Below are 20,422 nucleotides of genomic sequence, written 5' to 3'. Positions count from 1 at the left end.
ACCCCGCATGGTGTCGTGGTTAAGAGCAGTGGTTTGGAGCGGAGGACTCTGATCTGGAGAACCAGGCTTGCTTCCCCACTCCTCCACATGAGCAGTGGACGCTAATCTGGTGAACCGGGTTGGTTTCCCCACTCCTACACACAAAGCCAGCTGGGTGACCTTGGGCTAGTCACAGCTCTCTTAGAGCTCTCTCAGCCCCACCCACCTCACAGGGTGTCTTTTGTGGGGAGGGGAAGGGAAGGTGATTGTAAGCAGGTTTGATTCTTTCTAAAGTGGTAGAGAAAGTCAGCATATAAAAACCAACTCTTCTTCTTCTGTTTGATTTCTACCCCATGTTTTGATCCAGGGAAGAATTGCCACAGCATCTTACATAATAATAAAATGTAATGAAATTGGATTAACTTCTGGCCCATCCAACACATTAAATAGTGTCATCTCCAAAACCGGCAGCGGCCCTGGATTTACTGCTTCCACCAGTAGAGTCTCTCCTGGCACCATTGCTGGTGCCTCATGGGGAGGGCCCTTCATGCCCTTCCTTTTTTACTGGTAAATAGCATCTCTGGGGCCCTTCATATTGGTCATGGTATTGGGGAGGAGGCGTTTATCTGTTTCCTTCCGTACCATTTTCCTAATCCAAAATGGCTGATTTAGGAGATTTCAATCATGGATCTTCCAAAATCTCATAATCTGGTTTGGCCCTTAAACTTTCGTATTGGAAGGATACATAAGCCCAGGAGTTTAAAAGTCTGTGCTTTGCAAAGTTGTGCAGCAGCAAGGATAACAGCCCTGCAGAAATTGAAGGCAGGGAATGTTGAGTCTTTCCCACAGGAACACATGGAGCTGTCCTGTGTTGAATCAGACCATTGGTCTATCAGGGTATGTGTTGTCTAAATAAATTGATTTAATACATTCCAAGACCAATAAAAATAGAATCAATATAATAATTCAAACTTCCAGTATATCAAACAACTTTTGAGAAAAGAAACATTTTAAAATTATAAATTCACAGAATTATACATTAGCTTTATAAAAATTATAACTAAAAAGCCTATATATGGCTTACCCAAGTTTTCCTAGTCTTATAGGCTATCCATCCAAATTTGACGACTTTGAAAGTGATCTCTTGATTCTTATCTGCAAGCATTACTGAGAGAAGAGTCCTTCTATTTTTGTCAGGATGGCAGGTAATTATGAGGGTAATCAGAGTTTCCCTAATATGACTATAGGTCTTACAATCAAAAAGGATATGCTCTAGGGTCTTGATATTCCCCTATGTATCCCCTATTGCAACTCAGGTTGCCAGCCACTCTCCAGGGTCTCAGGTCGAGGTCTTTCACCTACCTGACCCTGTTTTGTTTTTTTAATGGAGGTGGAAGGGATTGAACCTGGGATTTTCTGCATGCCAAGCAGATGCTCTACTCCAGAGTCATGCCCCCCCTTGCTTGTGCTGTGATACACTAAGCAAGGCAAGGAGGACAGGGGTTCTTCAGTAACCACTAACTCTACTCTCCAAGTAAATAGGCAAAACTCTGTTTTTCTTCTGAGGAGGCAGCTTAGTGTCACTGCGCCCGGAAAGGCTTTGTGTAGTGCAGATGTGCCATGCAAATGGTATCCTCATGCCCTTCCTGAGACCCAAATGCCCCCTGGTGTCATGCTGGGCTTCCCAAGAGCACCGGACCAACAGCAACGGGTTGAAATTAAATCAAAGGAGTTTCCGTCTAGACATTAGGAAGAACTTTCTAACAGTTAGAGCGGTTGCTCAGTGGAACCGGCTTTCTTGGGAGGTGGTGAGCTCTCCCTCCCTGGAGGTTTTTGAGCAGAGGCTAGATGGCCATCTGTCAGCAATGCTGATTCTATGACCTTAGGCAGATGATGAGAGGCCATCTTCTGGGCATGGAGTGGTGGTCACTCGGGGTGTCGGGGTGGGGAGGTAGTTTGGAATTTCCTGCATTGTGCAGGGGGTTGGACTAGATGACCCTGGTGGTCCCTTCCAACGCTATGATTCTAGCAGTAAAGAGCTTTCTTGCTTCCAAGAACGATTTTTGTGAACCTTCCCCCTAATCTTTGCTGAAGCTGAAAGGGTTGCACAAAATCCTTACAATTCACATCAAAACACTTAGCTTGCCCACTGGATTCAGTGACGGGACAAAGCACACATTTTGCAAAGATGAGGAACTGAATGAGAGTCTTAAGAATGAACTTACAAATAATTTAAAATTCAGCATGTGCCTTCGCCGCGGGAAAAGGCCTAGAACTTGCCCATTATCTAGGTATTAGAGGGTCACAAAAATGTTACATTCTTTCCGGTTAATTTTACATTCCTCACCTTTCTAAGCCCATTGCTTAGGGGAGCTTAGGAACCCACGTTTTATAACAAACAGCTTTTTAAACTTCTTTTTTTTTCAAAATAAGTAAATAAGAACAGGCTTATCGGCCTTCAGATGATTTCCGATGAGGATGGGGGGAAACAAGACAAACAGCGAAAGCCTGTTTCCACGGTGAGATCTTAGTGCCTCGGTAGCAAGGTTTCTGACAGTCATGGAGGGGGACTTCACTGGCCCCTTCATCTTCTTCTAAGGCTACTGTTTTGTCCTCTTCCCCTACTCTTAGTGGCCACTGCAACCCAGCCGCTAAACCCCTGTCCTCCATTATCTTCTGGGCTTCTTTGCCCACCCAACCTCTCTTCTAATCCTTACTAAAAAAAAAAAATCCTAAATTACTGTTACCGTGTGCAGAGCGATAGTTTTAGAAGGGCAGCTATGTTGGTCTTCAGTAGAAGAGCTAGATTTGAGTTCAGTAGTACCTTAGGGACCAACGAGGTTTTTTGGGGTAAGAGCTTTTGAGTGTCAGAGCTCCCTTTGTCAGATACGAGGCATAGAATTTGCCCAGAGGCAAATATACCTGGTGACTAACTGTAAGGACACTTTTTGAGAACTGGCAGGTAATTTGCTTGGACCTGTGAAGAGTCGTAGTACGTGAAGGGGCCAGGTGATGGAGAGAAGGAAGAAACAGAGAGTGCCTTTGGAGTTTAAGACATTCTACAAGCATCCTGTGGTGTAGTGGTGAGAATGTCAGACTAAGATCTGGGAGGCCCAGGTTTGAATCCCCGCTCTGCCATGGAAACTTGCAAGGTGTCCTTGAAGAAGAAGAGTTGGTTTTCATATGCCGACTTTCTCTACCACTTAAGGAAGAATCAAACTGGCTTACAATCACCTTCCCTTCCCTGCAACAGAAACCCTGTCAGGTAGGTGGGGCTGAGAGAGCTCTAAGAGAGCTGTGACTAGCCCAAGGTCACCCAGCTGGCTTTGTGTGTAGGAGTGGGGATACCGACCCGTTTCACCAGATTAGCCTCCGCCGCTCATGTGGAGGAGTGGGGAAGCAAGCCTGGTTCTCCGGATCAGAGTCCACCGCTCCAAACCACCGCTCTTAACTACTACACCACGCTGGCAGGATTTGAAGCAAATGAAAAATAAAATAAGAATTGGCATCCGACCAAGAGGGTGGGGGAGTAGCAAGTCACAGCTGGCTGCTCTGTCTCTCCACTTCTTGCCTGCTTCCATAATCTGCCCTCCTTTCCCTGACAGTAGGGTATTCATGCTAGCCTGGGTTCCCAAGATGGTCCATGCAGCCTCAAACCCCAGCACACATGATGTAGCAGTAAGCCATTGCTGGAGCACTTGGTTTCTCCCCACTGTTTTCCAGCAAGCATACATTACTTTAACTTCGGGTTTTCTGGCAGCTGTCTCCTCTCACCCCCCTGCAAAGCTATCCACTTGCAGAGAGAGGCAATGCACGTTCCAGTAGGTTTATGATCGTACTCTGATCTAAGTGGCATCTGGCGACCCGAAGGGGAAAAGAATTTTTTTTAATGCATTTGCTAAAGCAGCGAGCCGCCCGTGTATATTTAGAAAGTTCCTGCAAATTAACCATGCCTCCCTTGGGCCTGGGCTGCCATTATTCTTCAGGAGGCCTTATGGATTATTCATTGCATTAAGAACTGCATGAATGAGCGAGTAACCCTCAGAGTGTAACTAACAGTTGTGGAGAAAGTCCAGAGATCCCCTTTTATCCCGAGGTTCCCGATCATGCCGTCTGCTCAGCAGTGTCAGAGAGGCAAAAAACGTGGCAATGTTTACTAGTTGGTTTTTTTAAAAACGTTCCAATCCAGTCTATATTTCACATGGGCTATGAAGGAAACGGCTGCAGTTCAGAGGCTGTCACAGAGGTACAGTAAGTTCTGTACGGTTATAAATAAATCCGCTGGCTAATTACGCTGGTGAATTGCTGCCTGATGAATATTCTGTTGACTTGGGAGTTGCTGAAGAAAATGTTCTGGATGTGTGCTCTCGGTCGCCATACCCCAGTTACTGTAAAAAACAAACACAACCCAATCACCCTGACCTGCTTGTATTGCATTACTTTGAACGATCGCTGGCGATCGTAAATGGCAGCAGTGTGACAACATGAGAGCAGATTAAGAGACTGGTACAGCGTGTCTTGTAGAAAAAAGGGGATAAGGATGTTCATTTCCACCCTGTGACGAATCCTGTTACTGAAGCATTACAGTAGCTCTCAAATTCTCCAACTCCGGAGGGGGCAGATGCATGTTTTTGTGGCTTGCGAAGAAATATCTTTCTTCTCGAATTAGCCTTTTTTTTTTAACTGCAGAGGTTGGGTTGTACAAAACGATCTTAAAGGACTTTAAAAAAATCTTTGCAATGTTTTTCTTCGTACGTTAACTGAGCAAGAAAGGAAGTAGGGAGTTGTGCAATGGATCGAAGTCCAAACGGTTGGCGGAGGAAGGTTTTCAGCGTCAAAACAAACATTATTTTTCTTTTATCGGGATCAAGAGAGGTGTTCGCGTTGGTTGTGACCTGCTCATATTCTGCACTAGCAAATGATCTGTTAGTATGTTTGGGGGGTGGCTTCCAGAGAAGGAGGTTGCTAGAAGTAGCAGGGGACTTGCAATGCATAGCAGAATCCCTTATCCCTGCCTTTTGTCAATATTGTGGTGGTTTTAACTTCCTCTGCACCAGTATCCCCAATACCCCTTCCTTTGTTCAGTCACAGCATACATTTGGAGATCCAAACAGAGGGAGGGCTAAGCCGGCCCCCGATGACCCCATTTACAGTCAGACCTGCTCCTCTCTGCATTGCTGTGCAAAAAATGCTGGTATGGTTTGGCTGTCTTAGGGAGAAATACTAAGTAGGTCTACTCAGAAGCAAGATACATTTTAGTCACTGGGGCTTACTCGCAGGACAGGGTTCTTAGGGCTGAAGTCTTAGCATGGCAAATCCACATGTAGCTCAGGGGGGTAATCATGTGGCATGTTGATTTTGGGACTGTGGCACTATAGCTTTGAAACTGGAAAGTAATTTGATCCAGAAAACGTGTCTGTTTTGAACACAAGAGTTCTCTCTTTCCTTGGAGCTGATTTGGCAGACGAAAGTTTTGCAATATTACAACTCTGGGTCGCTGGAGTTTCTGTGGTTTGCTTATTTATAATTTGTGTGTCATTTCCCTACTGGCGAGATTGCCTAGACAGTCATTTTCACTTATATTTCTTTACGGGCGTGAAGTGAAATCCAGATTCGATTGCAGTGTCCATTATTCAACGGAACGCAGATTTCACACTTAAGGCTTGATTTTGTTTTGCACCGCAAACTGACAATTGGAAACAGGGCTACTTCTCACAAGCAGAAGTCTATTTGTGTAGCTCAAGCTCTAGAAGAGCATTGCACTGTATTCCCAACATGATTGTCCAGATGTCAGCAGGGATACGTCTACCTAGTGAATTGGCTTTGTTCTTAGGGGAGGGGCCGTGGCTCAGCTATAGATCACCTGCTTGGCATGCAGAAGGTCCCAGGTTCAATCCCCGGCATCTCCAGTTAAAGGAACTAGGCGAGCAGGTGATGTGAAAGACCTCTGCCTGAGACCCTGGAGAGCCGCTTCCGGTCTGAGTAAACAATACTGACTTTGATGGACCGAGGGTCTGATTCAGTAGAAGGCAGCTTCATGTGTTCTTAAAGAGAAATGGGTTGCACTCCCATCTGGCGCATATCAAAGTTTTTCCTATTGATTTCTGCAGGAGTAGGATTGTATCCTGGAACTGCAACCCTGTGCAAACGTACTTGGAAGTCCATAGCATGCACCTCGGTGGGACTTCCTTCCAGATGAGAATGCCTAGGGTTGGGCTGGATGACTGTAATCTTGAGAACACTTACTTGGGACATGATTGCTCTCTAAGTATTTGAAGGGCTGTCACTTGGAGGAGGGCAGGGAGCTGTTCCTGTTGGCAGCAGAGGATAGGACTCACAATAATGGATTTAAATTGCGGGAGGAAAGGTACTAGCTGGGTAATAGAAAAAACTTTTTTTACATTACGAGTTGTTCAACAGTGGAATCAGCTTCCTAGGGAGGTGGGGAGCTCCCCCTCACTGGCAGTCTTTAAGCAGAGACTGGACAAACACTCGTCAGGGGTGTGCTAGGTTGATCCTACATTAAGCAGGGGGTTGGACTAGATGGCCTGTATGGCCTCTTCCAACTCTATGATTCTATAATTCTAAGTAAGTTGCACTGCGGTAAGTGGGACTTCCCTAGCAAATATGCTTAAGATCACTGCCAGATACTACTTAGGTCAGTTTGTATTTATTGTTGTTTCAAATGGGACAGCTTGCATCCTTGTTGATCTTCCGTAGCAATCAATTTCCCCAATCAGATTTTGTTAAAATAAAATGGGAATTACAAATATTGGCACACAGTAGAGAAAAGGATGTCTAGCCCCCAAATTACTATGTGATAAAACATCATTTAGATTAGTGGTTCTCAACTGGTGGTACGTGTACCACTTGTAGGACCCAGAAGTATGTGGGACACAGGATTTTCATAACAGTTACTGAGAAACCTCTCTCCCTCAATTCACGTTTGCCTGCAAGTATGAGTGTTGCTTTAGACCACCATCAATTAAAAGACAGTTTTATTTACATTGTTTATACCCTGCCTTTCTCCACAATGGGGAACCAAAGACACTTACGCGGTTCTCCTCTCCTCCATTTTATTCTCACAGCAACCCTGTGAGGTAGGTTAGACTGAGAATATGTGACTGGCCCAAGGTCACCCAGCAAATTTCCATGGCAGAGCAGGGATTTGAACCTGAGTTTCCCAGATCCTCAAACGACACTCTAACCAGTATACGGCGCCGGTTCAGTCACAGAGTGAATCCGCTTTCCTAACTGGAGAAGCTGTTTGTCTTACATCTAACAACAATTTGAATATTGTGATTAAATCTTCTGTAGAGGTACGATGCCAGAACTGAAGAATTTAAAATAAATTTTCTTGTAATATGTGGAAGTACATCACTGCATCTAATGGGAAATAGTTGTCAGTCAACGGCAGTAAAACCATGCTACCCACAGTCAAAGTTAGAGTTTTGTACAAACTCGAGGGCTCGCCAGGTATGCAGAAAAATATGGTTTTATGATTATTTTGTTTTTAAAAAAAGGAAACGTGTGCACAAGCCAATGAGAATTTATACAGTCCTACAGAAGACTTGGGTGGAAGTACCAGAATGTCCCCTCCTCCCATCCTGTAAGTCATGAAAGACTTACAGGTTGTATTTATGAATGGAATGCCGTTGTTCTAAAGAGAGATCCACAGTTAAAAGTTTTCTCCTATACAACTTTCGAGGGATGTAAATCCTAAACGGTCATTCAGTTCTGTCACTTGTCTCCTTTCTCAGTCTTTCCCATCCTTTCTCAGTAGCATAGAGAACAGAGGTCTCCCTCCACCCTTCACCTTTTTCCTATAATAGATACGAAGACCATTTTTCATATATAGGACTGACACACAGTATGTACTTTAAGAGTCCCCCGTGGATCAAGTCTCTCTCTCTCGCAAGTTCCTTCTGCAATAAGAGAGAACACCCCGTGATAAAAAAAATCAAATGGTGAAGTCAGATAGGTGATGGTTAAACAAACAGCAGAAGGAGCAAAGAGCAGAGCGTCCTGTGTACACAGCCGTGTTACACATCTCAGATATCTTGCCGGTGAGCAGTCGGGAGCTGAGCTGCAAAAAGCCACGGCATTCTCCTCCAGTATAAATTATAGATCACCTACCCAGCAGCTCTTTGCTCTGGGTTGGGAGGGGGACAGGGGTTGGGCCGAGCAAGGAGCGTTCCCAGGCTCTGGCTGGTTTCCCAGGGTCTGCACAGCTTCCAGCCACTAAATGCCAAAAAGCCCGCTCCGGTCTGGGGCTTGCGCAACGTTTTGCTGGTAATAACTCTGAGCGCCTCCATAAATAGTCCCTGCTCTTCCCCACGCCCCAGCGAGAAAACAACGACAGGAAAGCAAGGGGACGTGCCGCCGGGTCAGCTTAGCTGGCACTAATTGATCTAAGCCAGCACAGCTCACTGGAAGAGCGTTCACGTACCGTCCCTTGCTTGCCCTCCTCTTTGGCTGATTCTGCTTCCTCCAGGGAGACAGGACAACGGTGGTGGCGTCTGCGTTCAAAAGACACTCCGTTGCTACAGCAGCCTTAGCAACAGAGGCACTGTTATTTTTTTTTGCTGATGCCTCAAAAGTCAAGCAGGTTTAAGGGAAGGCGAGTCCTTTGACCTGAATCCCTCCCTCTGCATCCCATTCAATAACCGGAAACCTTTAATCATCCAGCTGCAGTTTTGGAGAGAAACAGCTTCAGGACAAACGGCTACAGCATTCTAACCTAAGGAGAAAGTTTTTGAGAAAAGGATAGTTTGACCAGTAGCTGATAAGGGGTGCACAGAACGAACAGCTTGGGAAAGACTTTTTTTGTTTTGCACTCTGCTCTGTAAAAAAAGGACCTTGATTTTTATTCACGAGTATTTTTTGGGGGGGCGGGGGGTTGGTACTTCAAACATTTCAAAAAATTTTGTCTGCGTCTGTTTTCTCACTTTGGCGGATTGCTGCAGAATTCAAGCATGAAGATCCAGGAACATCCCAGCATTCCCGAAGCCAAACTACAGAGGAGCCAAGAGGCTGACGCGCAGGAAGAGACCTTCGCATCCGAAGTGCCTCAGCTGGACCTGATGGCCTTGTGTAGCGAAAGCAGTTGGGAAGGTATGGTAGATGGCTTTGTTGACATGAGAGCGAGAAAACCTTCATTGATGCATCTTTTCGTTGATTCGTTGATGCATCTTTTCGTTGATGCATCTTTTCTTAAGCTTTTTGGCGAACTATCTTCAGCAATGGAAAATCTATTTTAATATGAAAAAAAATGACACTTTTACTGAAAAGGATATATTGGGATTCTGACGGTTGAGAAAAGGGAGAGGTAGTGTTTGTATTTTGACGGTAGTAATTGCTTGGTTGGTCTCCGAGATGTTGAACGGTTACTCCCTGGCATCACTCTAGGGCGAACAGCCCTACGTCCCAGAATTGCCAAGTCCTGTTTCTGCATGTCTTTTCAAGCTTTGACATAAGTATCAGCATCAGAGGAAAACTCGTTAGGTTTCCTAATTCAGTAGTCCCATGTCAATGCATTCCCCTCCTCCCGTGTAAAATTCTGTTCCTCCTTAGTTTTTTTTTTCTTTCAAGACCATAAATCTGTGATGCTGTTTCTCACTGTGGCTATAGAGAGATGCTTTGCATTAGCAATTCTGATATTCTGCATCTGTCTTGGCACGCACGGACACATCGGCTGGGAACACACCCAGGCAGGAAAGGAGGAGTGTGTGTGTTTGAAGGGAGAGGAGAGTCACTAGCACTTGTTTGTTTACATTCATGACAATTGCAGGATTGAGCAGAGCTGTAGTTATCTCTGCAGGAGAAGGAAGCTGGTGGGGCACTTCCTGTTTGGCAATAGTGGCCTTGTGTTTTTTTTTGTTCCCAAACACCAGCCAGAAAGACTTAAGTCATGGTATTTTGAAAGACAGCTGTTTTGGCCCATCTGGTGGAACGTTGTTGATGTGGGTGTCTAATATCTGCAAAAACCTATGCAGAACTGCTCCCGTTGAAGCTTGTCTGCTTAGACTGGAAGTAACACTGCCTAGGACTGCTGTGTAAGTCCTTCAGAGACTCCTGAATATGCTTTCGTCACAGATTCTGTGAAGGCAGCTTTTATGTCGGGTTCTCCTAATTTGAAAATTCAGGGATGAGGGCTTGATTCTATCTTGCCTCCAAGGCAGTGAAACAAGATATACAATTCCTCTTTTTACTAAACAGAGGTGTTTCAGGGGGGGCTATCAAATTATATATCCATGTTACTTACGTATCTATTCAGACTTTTTTAGAGGGGCCAGTTCTAGTAGCTAATACGCAGGCGAGCAGGTGTGGGTATTCCTGACTGAAGACACCAGCCGACAGAATTTTCCTTTAGAAGCTGATGATTCACAAGACGCTGTCCACTTTGGCATGCGAACCTGTCTCATTAGAGAGCTAAAGGGCATCTTATAGCCTTTGCTTCTTCGTTATTTTTCTTAATATTCTAATTAGGTGTGACGTGAGAAGCATCAGTTAAATTTTTTTTCCCAAAGTTGACTTAGATAAGGGTTACCTGTCTCCTGCACCAATGGATGCAGCTGTCTGTGTTTAAAACCTTTTAAAGAATTGTTATTTCTTTGAAGTATAGATTTCAAATGCTGATTAGATAGTGAGGCGAGGGAGAGGCGAGGGAGCAGATGAGCCTGGCCGTACACCCTACAGGCTGTCACATTATGTGATGCAAATTTCCCTCTGGTGCAAAGAGAATGACAAATGAAACATGTGAGCGTCGTGGTTTCCAAAGGGTTCTGCCTTGTCCTTTTCTTTCCTAGTTTGAAGCTGGATACAGTGAAGAAACTGGTTATGTAAGGTGTTCTGAGGTCCAGAGGTGTTCTGAGTTTTGGGTGATACAATGCCATTTTACAGCCTCAGACGAAGGGCTGTCAAATGGTGGCTCCCCCAACATTTTGGTAATTAAAGAAGTTTCTCTGTTTCGTCGCTGGATTCCATTATAGACTTTCCCTTCCCTGGACGAAACGGTGGTCTGAACCCCACGACAGGAATTTTGTGCATGTGTCATCCACTTACTGCATTCCAATTTAACACACTTCTTCGGAAGACTTTTTTCCCACGGCACAGGGAGTTCTGATCCAGAAATGTTGTGTTGTGATCAGAGGAACTAGCAATCTGTACTCACGCTGAAGCGTTCGCAGAAGTAATTCAGCAGACATACCTTTGCAAAAAATCGACCTGGGTTACTCAAGAGGACCCTGTTGGCAGACAAACATAATACATGAAAAATATTAAAAGGCATAAAAGACAATGTTCAGAATGGTAGTTTTCACCAGTACATTCTTAATAATTTATTTTATTTTGTGATTTATAGCCTGCCCTCCCCAGCTGAACCCGGCTCAGGGCAGGTAACATCATACAAATACAATAATATAATCAACAATAAAATTAGCCAAAAAACTGTATTTAAGACAATAAAATCCAAATTAAAAACTTACAACTACAAAATACAAAAATACGGATGGTGCCTAAACACTGCTCATGTTGCCAAATATATGCAGCAGGTTACCCCTCAGTTGACATCAGTATACCCAAAGAGAGGGGAATAGGGAGGCCAGCAGATGATGATTAGTAGGATCAGATGATAATTAGTAGGATCAGAGACCAAGCTTATATAAGTTCCCTGCATTGCACTCATGCCTACCTACTTCCAAATTGTAGTTTTATGCATTGTGGCTGTGACCCCCATCCCATCAGGATTCTAATGAACGTCATAGGAAAAGCAAACGATGCATTGGAGGTATAGGTGTTCAGTCAGGAGCTTTGCAATGCAAGGAACCACGTCTGATACCCTTGATTGGATCAGTCCGTTTCTGGAATGTTTTGCTCCATGTTCCATTGCTAATAGTGTATAATATTTAGTACTGCTCACTTGGTTCTCTTGAGCCGTTGCTACTGAGCTCAGCACTCAGGAAGTGTGGTATATAAATGGGAAGTCATTCTCAGGGTAAGGGTCAGGTTGCCAGCCTCCAGGTGGTAGCTGGAGATCTCCTGCTTTTACAACTGATCTGCAGGTGACAGAGATCAGTTCCCCAGGAGAAAATGGCCGCTTTGGCAATTGGACTGTATGGCATTGAAGTCCCTTCCCTCTCCAGATCCCTCCTCAGGCTTCACCCCCAAAATCTCCAGGTATTTCCCAACCCAGAGCTGGCAACCCTAGGTATGGGAGATATGTGGAATGCTAAGTACAAGTGTTCAATATCCCGCAGAGCAATCTTAAGTAGCGCTGCACCCTTCTACGTCCATCAAAGTCCGTGGACTTCAAAGGGTGTAATTCTGCTTAGGGTTGCATGGTTAGCCTAGTTACGGTACTTTGATTCCCCCCCCCAACCCGGTCCATGATGGCTGAGAAACATCCATGCGGATGGCTCACTCGTTGGACTTTTCCTCTGATTCAAAGATGGCGATGGCCATTGTGGGAAATTGATGACATTTACAGATACATGGAACGAGAGAGATTATGTTCCTCACACTATTGAGCAGCAGCAGTGGTTGCTGGTCAGCAGCTATGTGCAGCACCAGGGATATAACATACGGCTCATCGGTTCATCTTTCAGCACTCTTTGCATCCTCTCACATGCCACTATCTGGTAGCCTTCCTTCTGCTCCACGATAGCCATGTTTAAATATTTGAAGGGATGTCATGTTGATGAGGGAACTAGCTTGTTCTCTGTTGCTCCAGAGACTAGGACACGGAGTAATGGATTTAATCTAATAAAAAAGCGATTCCACCTAAACATTAGGAAGAACTTTCTGATGGTGAGGGCTGTTCGATGGTGGAATGCACTGCCTCGGAGGGTGGTGGAGTCCCCGGCTTTGGAGGTCTTTAAGCAGAGGCTGGATGGCCATCTGTCGGGAGTGCTTTGATTGTGGGATCCTGCATTGAGGGGCAAGGGTTGGGGTCACTGGGGATGTGGGGGTGGAGGTAGTTGTTAATTTCCTGCATTGTGCATAGGGTTGGACTAGATGACCCTGGTGGTCCCTTCCAACTCTGTGATTCTATGATTCCAGCAATAAAGTGCTAACTTCTTGTATCTGACTCCTGCATACACAGATTGAGGCCTGGCTAGACCTCGGTATCCGCCCCCCATTCTCTGCAGCCTTGTCCCTTCCTGTTCCCTCCTTTAAAGTGGGGTACCCTTCTCTACCTGCCTGTGGGCCCCAGCTCTGTTTCGCCAGAGCTCCTCTCTCCTTTTGGCTATTCATTACCAATTGTACGTGCTTCATTTCATGACCTGCGTTGTGTCTCGTAGCTCCATCACTACATGCTTACCAGATCGCTCTCCTTACTCTAGGGTTGCCAACCTCCAGGCAGTGGCTGGAGATCTCTCGCTATTCCAACCGACCTCCAGGCGACAGAGGTCAGTTCCCCTGGAGAAAATGGCCGCTTTGGCAATTGGACTCTATGGCGTTGAGGTCCCTCCCCTCTCTAAACCCCGCCCTTCTCAGGCTCCATCCCCAAAATCTCCAGGTATTTCCCAACCTGGAGCTGGCAACCCTACCTCACTCTGAAACTCACCGGTCCTCTTGGTTTTTCTTCCTGAAACAACCGACAGATGAACGTTCACAGGCTTCATCCTCGTTCCCCAAAATGTTTATTTTACTGAAGAAATGTATCACATATTATTGAAAAGAGATTTCAGAAATCAAGTAGAGGAGAAGAAGAGGAGTTGGTTTTTATACCCCGCTTTTCTCTCCTGTAAAGAGTCTCAAAGCGGTTTACAATCGCCTTCCCTCCCCCCCCCCCAACAACAGGCACCTTGTGAGGTAGGTGGGGCTGAGAGAGTTCTGAGAGAACTGTGACTGGCCCATTCATAACAGGACTTGCATCAGTAGTTTTTAATAGTCCTTCCTCCCTTTAATTTAATGCTAGCTGTCTCCTCCTCCTGGATATTATGCTGCCGGGCATAATTTGTTTTCCCCAAATTGTCGTTTTCTTCCCCCTTCATGAAACACTTACATGCACGCCCCCACCCAAAAAATAACCACATATTGAAGAACACTTTGGGCCAGTTACACCAACTCAGCCTACCTAACTGGTTTGGTGTGCAGATAATATAGAGAGGGGAATGCAGGAAGCCAGTTTTGGGCCCCCGTTGGAGAGAAAGGCAGGGAAAATATGAAGTAAGTAAACACACAGCTAATAGTATTTGTCTGAGTGACGCCGCCACTGAAGACAAGTGAGGGTAACTTAAGGAAAGACAGGCACGTTTTCAGAAAGAGCTCCAAAACATAAGATGGTGGGGAGAGAGCTTCTTCAGCACTATTGGAAAAGCTTGCAAAAATTGCGTGGAGTTTTGGCTTAATTCACCAACCAATTTTTTCTGTCATTTTATAATTTTAGTCCTGTGTTTATTACTTACTTGTTATCGGTTTGGCCAAAGCAGCTTACAGGAATTAAAAAATGACAATTAAAATGAGTCTTATTCTTCCTTTGGGAAGGGATTCTCAGCTGCCTGCTTCCTGCCTTCTGTTGATGGCTTAGAGCAAGGAGGATTGCCAACTGAAGCAGGATCTTTGCATAATTCTATACTATTTCAAGCGTTACATCCATACACACCGGGAGCCTCCTAACCATGCAGAGATGCACCCAATATGCATGTGAACAGAGACAACACACATGTTTTGCATCTGTGTACAGATTCAGGGCTTGCGAGCTGACCTCTGGATTTAGCAGGGTTCTGGTTAACAAATACCACAACTATAAATGCATGCAAAATATCTGTTTTGCCCCTCTTCAGGCATGGCGACCATGCGTATCGGAAGCATTGCAGGTAGTACGTTCTTCTGACACGTGGTTGCTGAACTCCCAGTACACATGGATGTAACATCTGGTGTCTGCTACTTGTTCTGTTCTTGAGACCAGTGAGATATATCCAATCAGCTTTTTCCGAGGGAGAAAAGGGGCTTCCCTTTGGACCACAGAAAAGGCTGTGTTGGGGATCATGGGGTCAAAGCCATGTGGAATGAGGGCTATAATACCGGGGGGTGGGGGGGGTGAAGATTGACAGAAAAAGCTGCCCAGGTTCAGCCCAACATTTTGTGAGCTACAATTAGAAGAAGAAGGGTTGGTTTTTATATGCCGACTTTCTCTACCACTTAAGGAAGAATCAAATCGGTTTATAATCTCCTTCCCTTCCCCTCCCCACAACAGACACCTGTGAGGTAGGTGGGGCTGAGAGAGCTCTTAATAGAACTGTGACTAGCCCAAGGTCACCCCGCTGGCCTCATGTGGAGGAGTGGGGAATCAAACCCAGTTCTCCAGATGAGACTCCACTGCTGCAAACCACCGCTCTTAACCGCTACACCACGCTGGCAATTTACAGTTTACCATTGTAAATAGGTGAACTATTACCTTGCAGTCAGTCTCTGCCTTTTTTCCCGTTAGCGGCTACAAAGGAAACAAGTAAATGTTTTCATTTCACAGTGCAGCAGATGGCCCTGAAATTACACATACAGTACTCTCAAGTTTAGAGAGGATGGCATGCTGCATGGCCACAAATGCTTCCCCTCTGCCATCATTTGTCACCTCTGAAGTATTTTGTGAAGAGAGTTAACAGATTAATAAGTACTTGTGGGGTTGCAGGGAAGCAGGTAGAGCAGATGGCATGGAAACGTGACTCTCGCTCATCTGACTTACCAAGCAGCCTGCAGCCACCAAGCGTGCAGTCCGCTCATTCTTTCCCAGTTGCTCCTTGTGACGAGTGCCTTCCGTGCTGGTAAAAAGAGGGGGAAAATAACACCTTCAGGAAACCCCTGGGGTGGCCAGGTTTCCTTGCATCTAGAAAGACAAGACTTGGCTGAATTGCTCTTTCTAGCATTCTGCATGCAGGGCATATTGTCTGCAAGGGTTTTTTTTTTTAGCCATGCAGCTTACCCATCTACAGCCTGAAGCTCTATAGGTCAGGAAAAGCCTTCCTTCTTTGTTCTTCTGTATGTAGACACTGGAATGTAGCACGGTTAGAAGCAGCAGGGCAAAGACGAGAATGAACTACCGGTGGGATTTTACAAAGTGAAGTAAGGTGCGTGGAGTGTAGTGGGAGTGTTCAGACATCTTGAGGCATGGGCATTAACTAATGAAAGAACTAAGCCCTCGGAGAAGCATTGCTTTAAAGCTCAGGAAACGTCTGCAGAAATTCTGCTTTTAAGTATTTGTTGTACCTTGATGGGGAGCTGTGTTTATGTTTGACTCCAAATTTCTGGAATCACAAGTTCGAGGCACAAAACCTTAAACCATCTAATCCCGTGGCGCTAAGTCGGAGCATGCAAACCAGCTTAGCAAACTGTCCAAACGTAGACTATTAAGGACCCTCGTGGTATTAGGTGAGGAATGGTCACAAGACAAGATGATTCTTTTCTATTTTGTTTTGAGAAACGCTGATTTCGTCTCTCGTCCGGTTGATTTCCTTTTTCCTCTCGCACAATGGCAGGCGTTCAAAAGTTGGCCAGTCAAACCAGCCAGTTTGCAGGGGAAGGAAATAGGCACTGTTTCTCTGGCTATGGTTCTTCTAAGCAGGGGAAGGCCTGTGGCTAGGGTTGCCAGGTCCCCCTTCGCCACTGGCAAGAGGTTTTTGGGGTGGAGCCTGAGGAGGGTGGGGTTTGGGGAGGGGAGGGACTTCAATGCCATAGAGTCCAATTGCCAAAATGGCCATTTTCTCCAGGGGAACTGATCTCTACTGGCTGGAGGTCAATTGTAATAGCATGAGATCTCCAGCTAGTACCTGGAGGTTGGCAACCCTACCTGTGGCTCAGTGGCAGAGCATCTGCTTGGCCTGCAGAAAGTCCTAGGTTCAGTCCCCGGCATCTCCAGTTAGAAGGACCAGGCAGTAGGTGATGTGAAAGACCCCTGCCTGAGACCCTGGAGAGCTGTTGTCGGTCTGAGCAGACAGTACTGACCATGATGGACGAATGGCCTGATTCAGTATAAGGCAGCTTCATAGGTATTCGTGTATTTGAGATTCATGGTTTTCAGGGCTTGTCTGAAACTGGAGCTTCTGGCAAATGTTCAGTGAAAGTTCTGTGGATCTGAATATTCAGAACCATTATTTTCAGAAATGAAAGAAGGGGTTGAGGAACATCAAGGGGTTCCTCATGCCGGGGGCCGGATGCGTGCTGTCTGACCATTTCACAGCAGCTGAAGCCTGGCTTGAGATGCATGGGTAGAACAGAGTAGGATGATGTCACAAAGGAATAGAGGGAAGCGAGACGATCATGCTGGGTAAGCAGGAGTGGGCCATTGGGCAGGTGGAACGTCCCCACCTTTGAGGAAGGAAGAGGGTTCCCTCCCCCCCCCCACGGTCATCTAAAGAAGTTTGGGGATCCTGGCTGTTTCCAAGCATGTGGAGCCCTGCTTCAGTTGCCTCTGCCATCTGAGGCTAGAGGGGAGTCAACTCAAGAAAGGGCCTTCCCCACTGTGGCACCAAAACTTTGGTGCTCCCTCCCCAGAGAGATTTGTCCCCCTCTATCGGTGTCTTTCGCCAGCAGGTGAAGAAACAAAAGTCTGCCACACCCCCAATAACGGCATACCCGTTAGTCTGGCATACCCCTCCTTCTAGTGCTGTGTGTTTACATGTTTTAACTGGATTTTATAATTTTCACTGTATTTTTTTAATGTTTGCCATCTTGTGGACCCTGATTGGGTGGAAAGGTGGCATAAAACCATTTAAATAAATAGTCCAATACTGTCATGGGATTTGCAAGGGCTTCTCCAGATTATAGATAAGAGGTCTGGGTCTTTGCATTTCTTTATAGAAATGGACATGGATTGAACCTGGAGCCCTACACATGAAGCTAGCTGGGTGACCTTGGGCTACTCACACTCTCTCAGCTCCACCTACCTGACAGGATGTCTGTTGTGGGGAGGGGAAGGGAAGGTGATTGTATGCCGGTTTGATTCTTCCTTAAGTGGTAGAGAAAGTTGGCATATAAAAACCAACTCATCATCATCATCATGCTGATGTGAGAGCCATGTGCCTCAATGTACAGTTATCCCTCCATCTTCTCCTAGTTTTGCATTGGTGGTTCAAATCTTAACATAGCTCTTTGGCACTGTAGAATAAACTCACTGTTGGCTGTTCAAGACTCTTTGTCTACTTGTAATGGGGCCAGATTTTTCCTCCAATGGAAAAGAGAGTGGCAAGGCAAGGCATCTCTCCACATACCAACCTTCTCCCCCAACCCCCCCTTGTCTAGGGTTGCTAACCTCCAGGTACTAGCTGGAGATGTCCTGCTATTTCAACTGATCGCCAGCCAATAGAGATCAGTTCCCCTGGAGAAAATGGCTCTTTGGCAATTGGACTCTATGGCATTGAAGTCCCTCCCCTCTCCAAACCCCGCCCTCCTCAGGCTCTGCCCCCAAAAATGTCCAGGTATTTCCCAACCCGGAGCTGGCAACTCTATCATCGTCCCATACAAACCATATCATAGACTATTACTGTCATGAGTCAGCCTGCAGAGACCTCCTCTGACAAAGAGGGACATCCTCAGGCAAAAGTCCCACAGGAACAACCACAGGGCCTACAGCCTGCCGGAGGGGAGGATCAGCGAAGGTCAGGGGATGACTCACCATGTCTTCAGCCAGCCAGCTCAAGGACTCCAGTTGGACCTGACACCTTGCAACATGCAGTGTCTCCAGAGGCCTCGCCAGGGCCACTGGAGCAGAGGAGAAAGCAGGTCCGTCTGGCAATGCAGCAGAGACGGCAAAGTGCTAGGCTGAAGGCTTTACAGAGGAACCTCCCCAGTAGCAGTGATGAGGAAGAGCAGGGCTGAAGCACCACCTGTGAACTCAGCCTCATCAGCATCAGCTAGCTGCTACAGCAGCAGGGGAAGGGATTTAAGCCATCAGTTAGGCTTGGCTGTTGTGCAAGCAACTTGTCACCAACCTCCTTGAGTACCTGCCTTGTTTCCCTGCTATCCATTGGATTCCTGGTATCCTGACTTCTTGGACTGGCTCTGACTAACGCTTTGGACTTCCCTTGCCTGTATTGATATCTCGGACTCTGCCTTCACTGTGAATGACCTTGGACTGTTCCCCAGACTACGCTTACAGCCCTCGCTCCTCGCCTGTACCACGATAATTACCAATCTTCACCCTTTCCAGTCTTGGGACTAGGCAGAAGCATGGAACTCATTAAGCTGATACTTCAGTCATGCGACAGAAAAGAGAGAAGCCAGAGTTACAGCCTCACTGGTGTCCAGGCCAGGGGGCAGCAGACCAAGAGGCTTGGGAACAGGAGACACAAGCCAAGCCCTAGGAGATGTGCCACAGTGAGGAACAAGCTAAAGGTTAGAGCCACGCAGGGATTCTCGCCACCGCTGAGTCCCCTCTTCTCACCATCCTGATGCTGTGCTCAGCTTGTATGCGCAGAGAGGCAGTGGAAGTGGTGCCCTTGCACTTTGTACATGTGCACAAGCAGCAAACCCTTCCAAAATACCCCCCCCCAAAAGAGGCAGCTATGTAGAGGCTTGTAACCCAGCAGGTGGAGGGCCACGGCCCACCAGAGCAGACCCACCCCAGCCTTTTTGCACTTGAGGGCGTATTTGGACTTGGCATGGTGGGAGCAGCCACAAAATGGCTGTCACAGGAGGCAGGGTCAGCCACACAATGATTGCCACAGCTTAACTTCAGCAACGCAGTGTCGATCCTTGTGCTGTGATGGCGGCTGATGCCAAAGCAACTTAAAAAAAAAAAAAATCTGCACAGCCAATCAAATCCCTAATAGTCCATCAGAAGCCTTGCTGGGCAAAAATCTTGCCTGGCCCCACCTACTTCTTAAAAACACTTGGCAGGCACCCAAAAAAGTGTTGGTGGACCATGGATTCCAAACCATGGATTGAAGACTGCTGCCATAGAGTGACAGAAGGATAGAATAGGAAGGACAAGTTCACAATTGAATCAGTTTTGTGTGGCAAATTCTTCCCTCTGTATTGGTTGTGCTAGGCCCAAACTCAAAACTATAAGGGAGGTCTTCTCAGTTCACTGGCCACAATCCACCTAAGCACATTCCAGTCCATTGAGTTCCTTTTACTGCAAAATATGTGCACCTTTAGGCTGTATAACTCATATTTTTCATTCTTCTCAAAAGGCAGGGGTTGAGTCCTGATTAATTCATTCTTGATCTGGTCAAGGCTCAAGAACCAGCTCCGGGGTGGTTGTGGTTGTGGTATTGATTGGTTTATTTTTGGAGTATTTTTTTTTTAATGACTGGGTTTCTAATGCCTTTGCAAAGAGTAATGCAATTCCTTTATCTTGGTATGGGTGAAATTCTGTTGTTCCTAATGTTGGGTTGTCAGATTAGATGCCAGATGTCATATCATAAAAAGCTGAGTGCAGATGGATGTGCTGGTCAGCTTTCCAAGGCATGCAGCTGGCCAAAAATACTGCTCAGGCTGTTGG

General features: G+C 46.1%; 1 protein-coding gene across 1 annotated transcript in view; it reads left to right on the top strand.

The window, feature by feature from the left end:
- The window catches only part of FAM13A (family with sequence similarity 13 member A), a 174,930-nt gene that overhangs the window by 132,804 nt on the left and 21,704 nt on the right, over nucleotides 1–20,422 (top strand). The window contains 1 exon segment of the mRNA XM_056855228.1: nucleotides 8,946–9,093. Coding sequence (XP_056711206.1) covers nucleotides 8,946–9,093 — 148 coding nt within the window.

The sequence above is a fragment of the Euleptes europaea genome, chromosome 9 (genome assembly GCF_029931775.1).
Source record: "Euleptes europaea isolate rEulEur1 chromosome 9, rEulEur1.hap1, whole genome shotgun sequence".
Lineage (NCBI taxonomy): Eukaryota > Metazoa > Chordata > Lepidosauria > Squamata > Sphaerodactylidae > Euleptes > Euleptes europaea.
The sequence above is the reverse complement of the archived record's forward strand: the minus strand, read 5'-3'. Positions and strand labels throughout refer to the sequence as shown.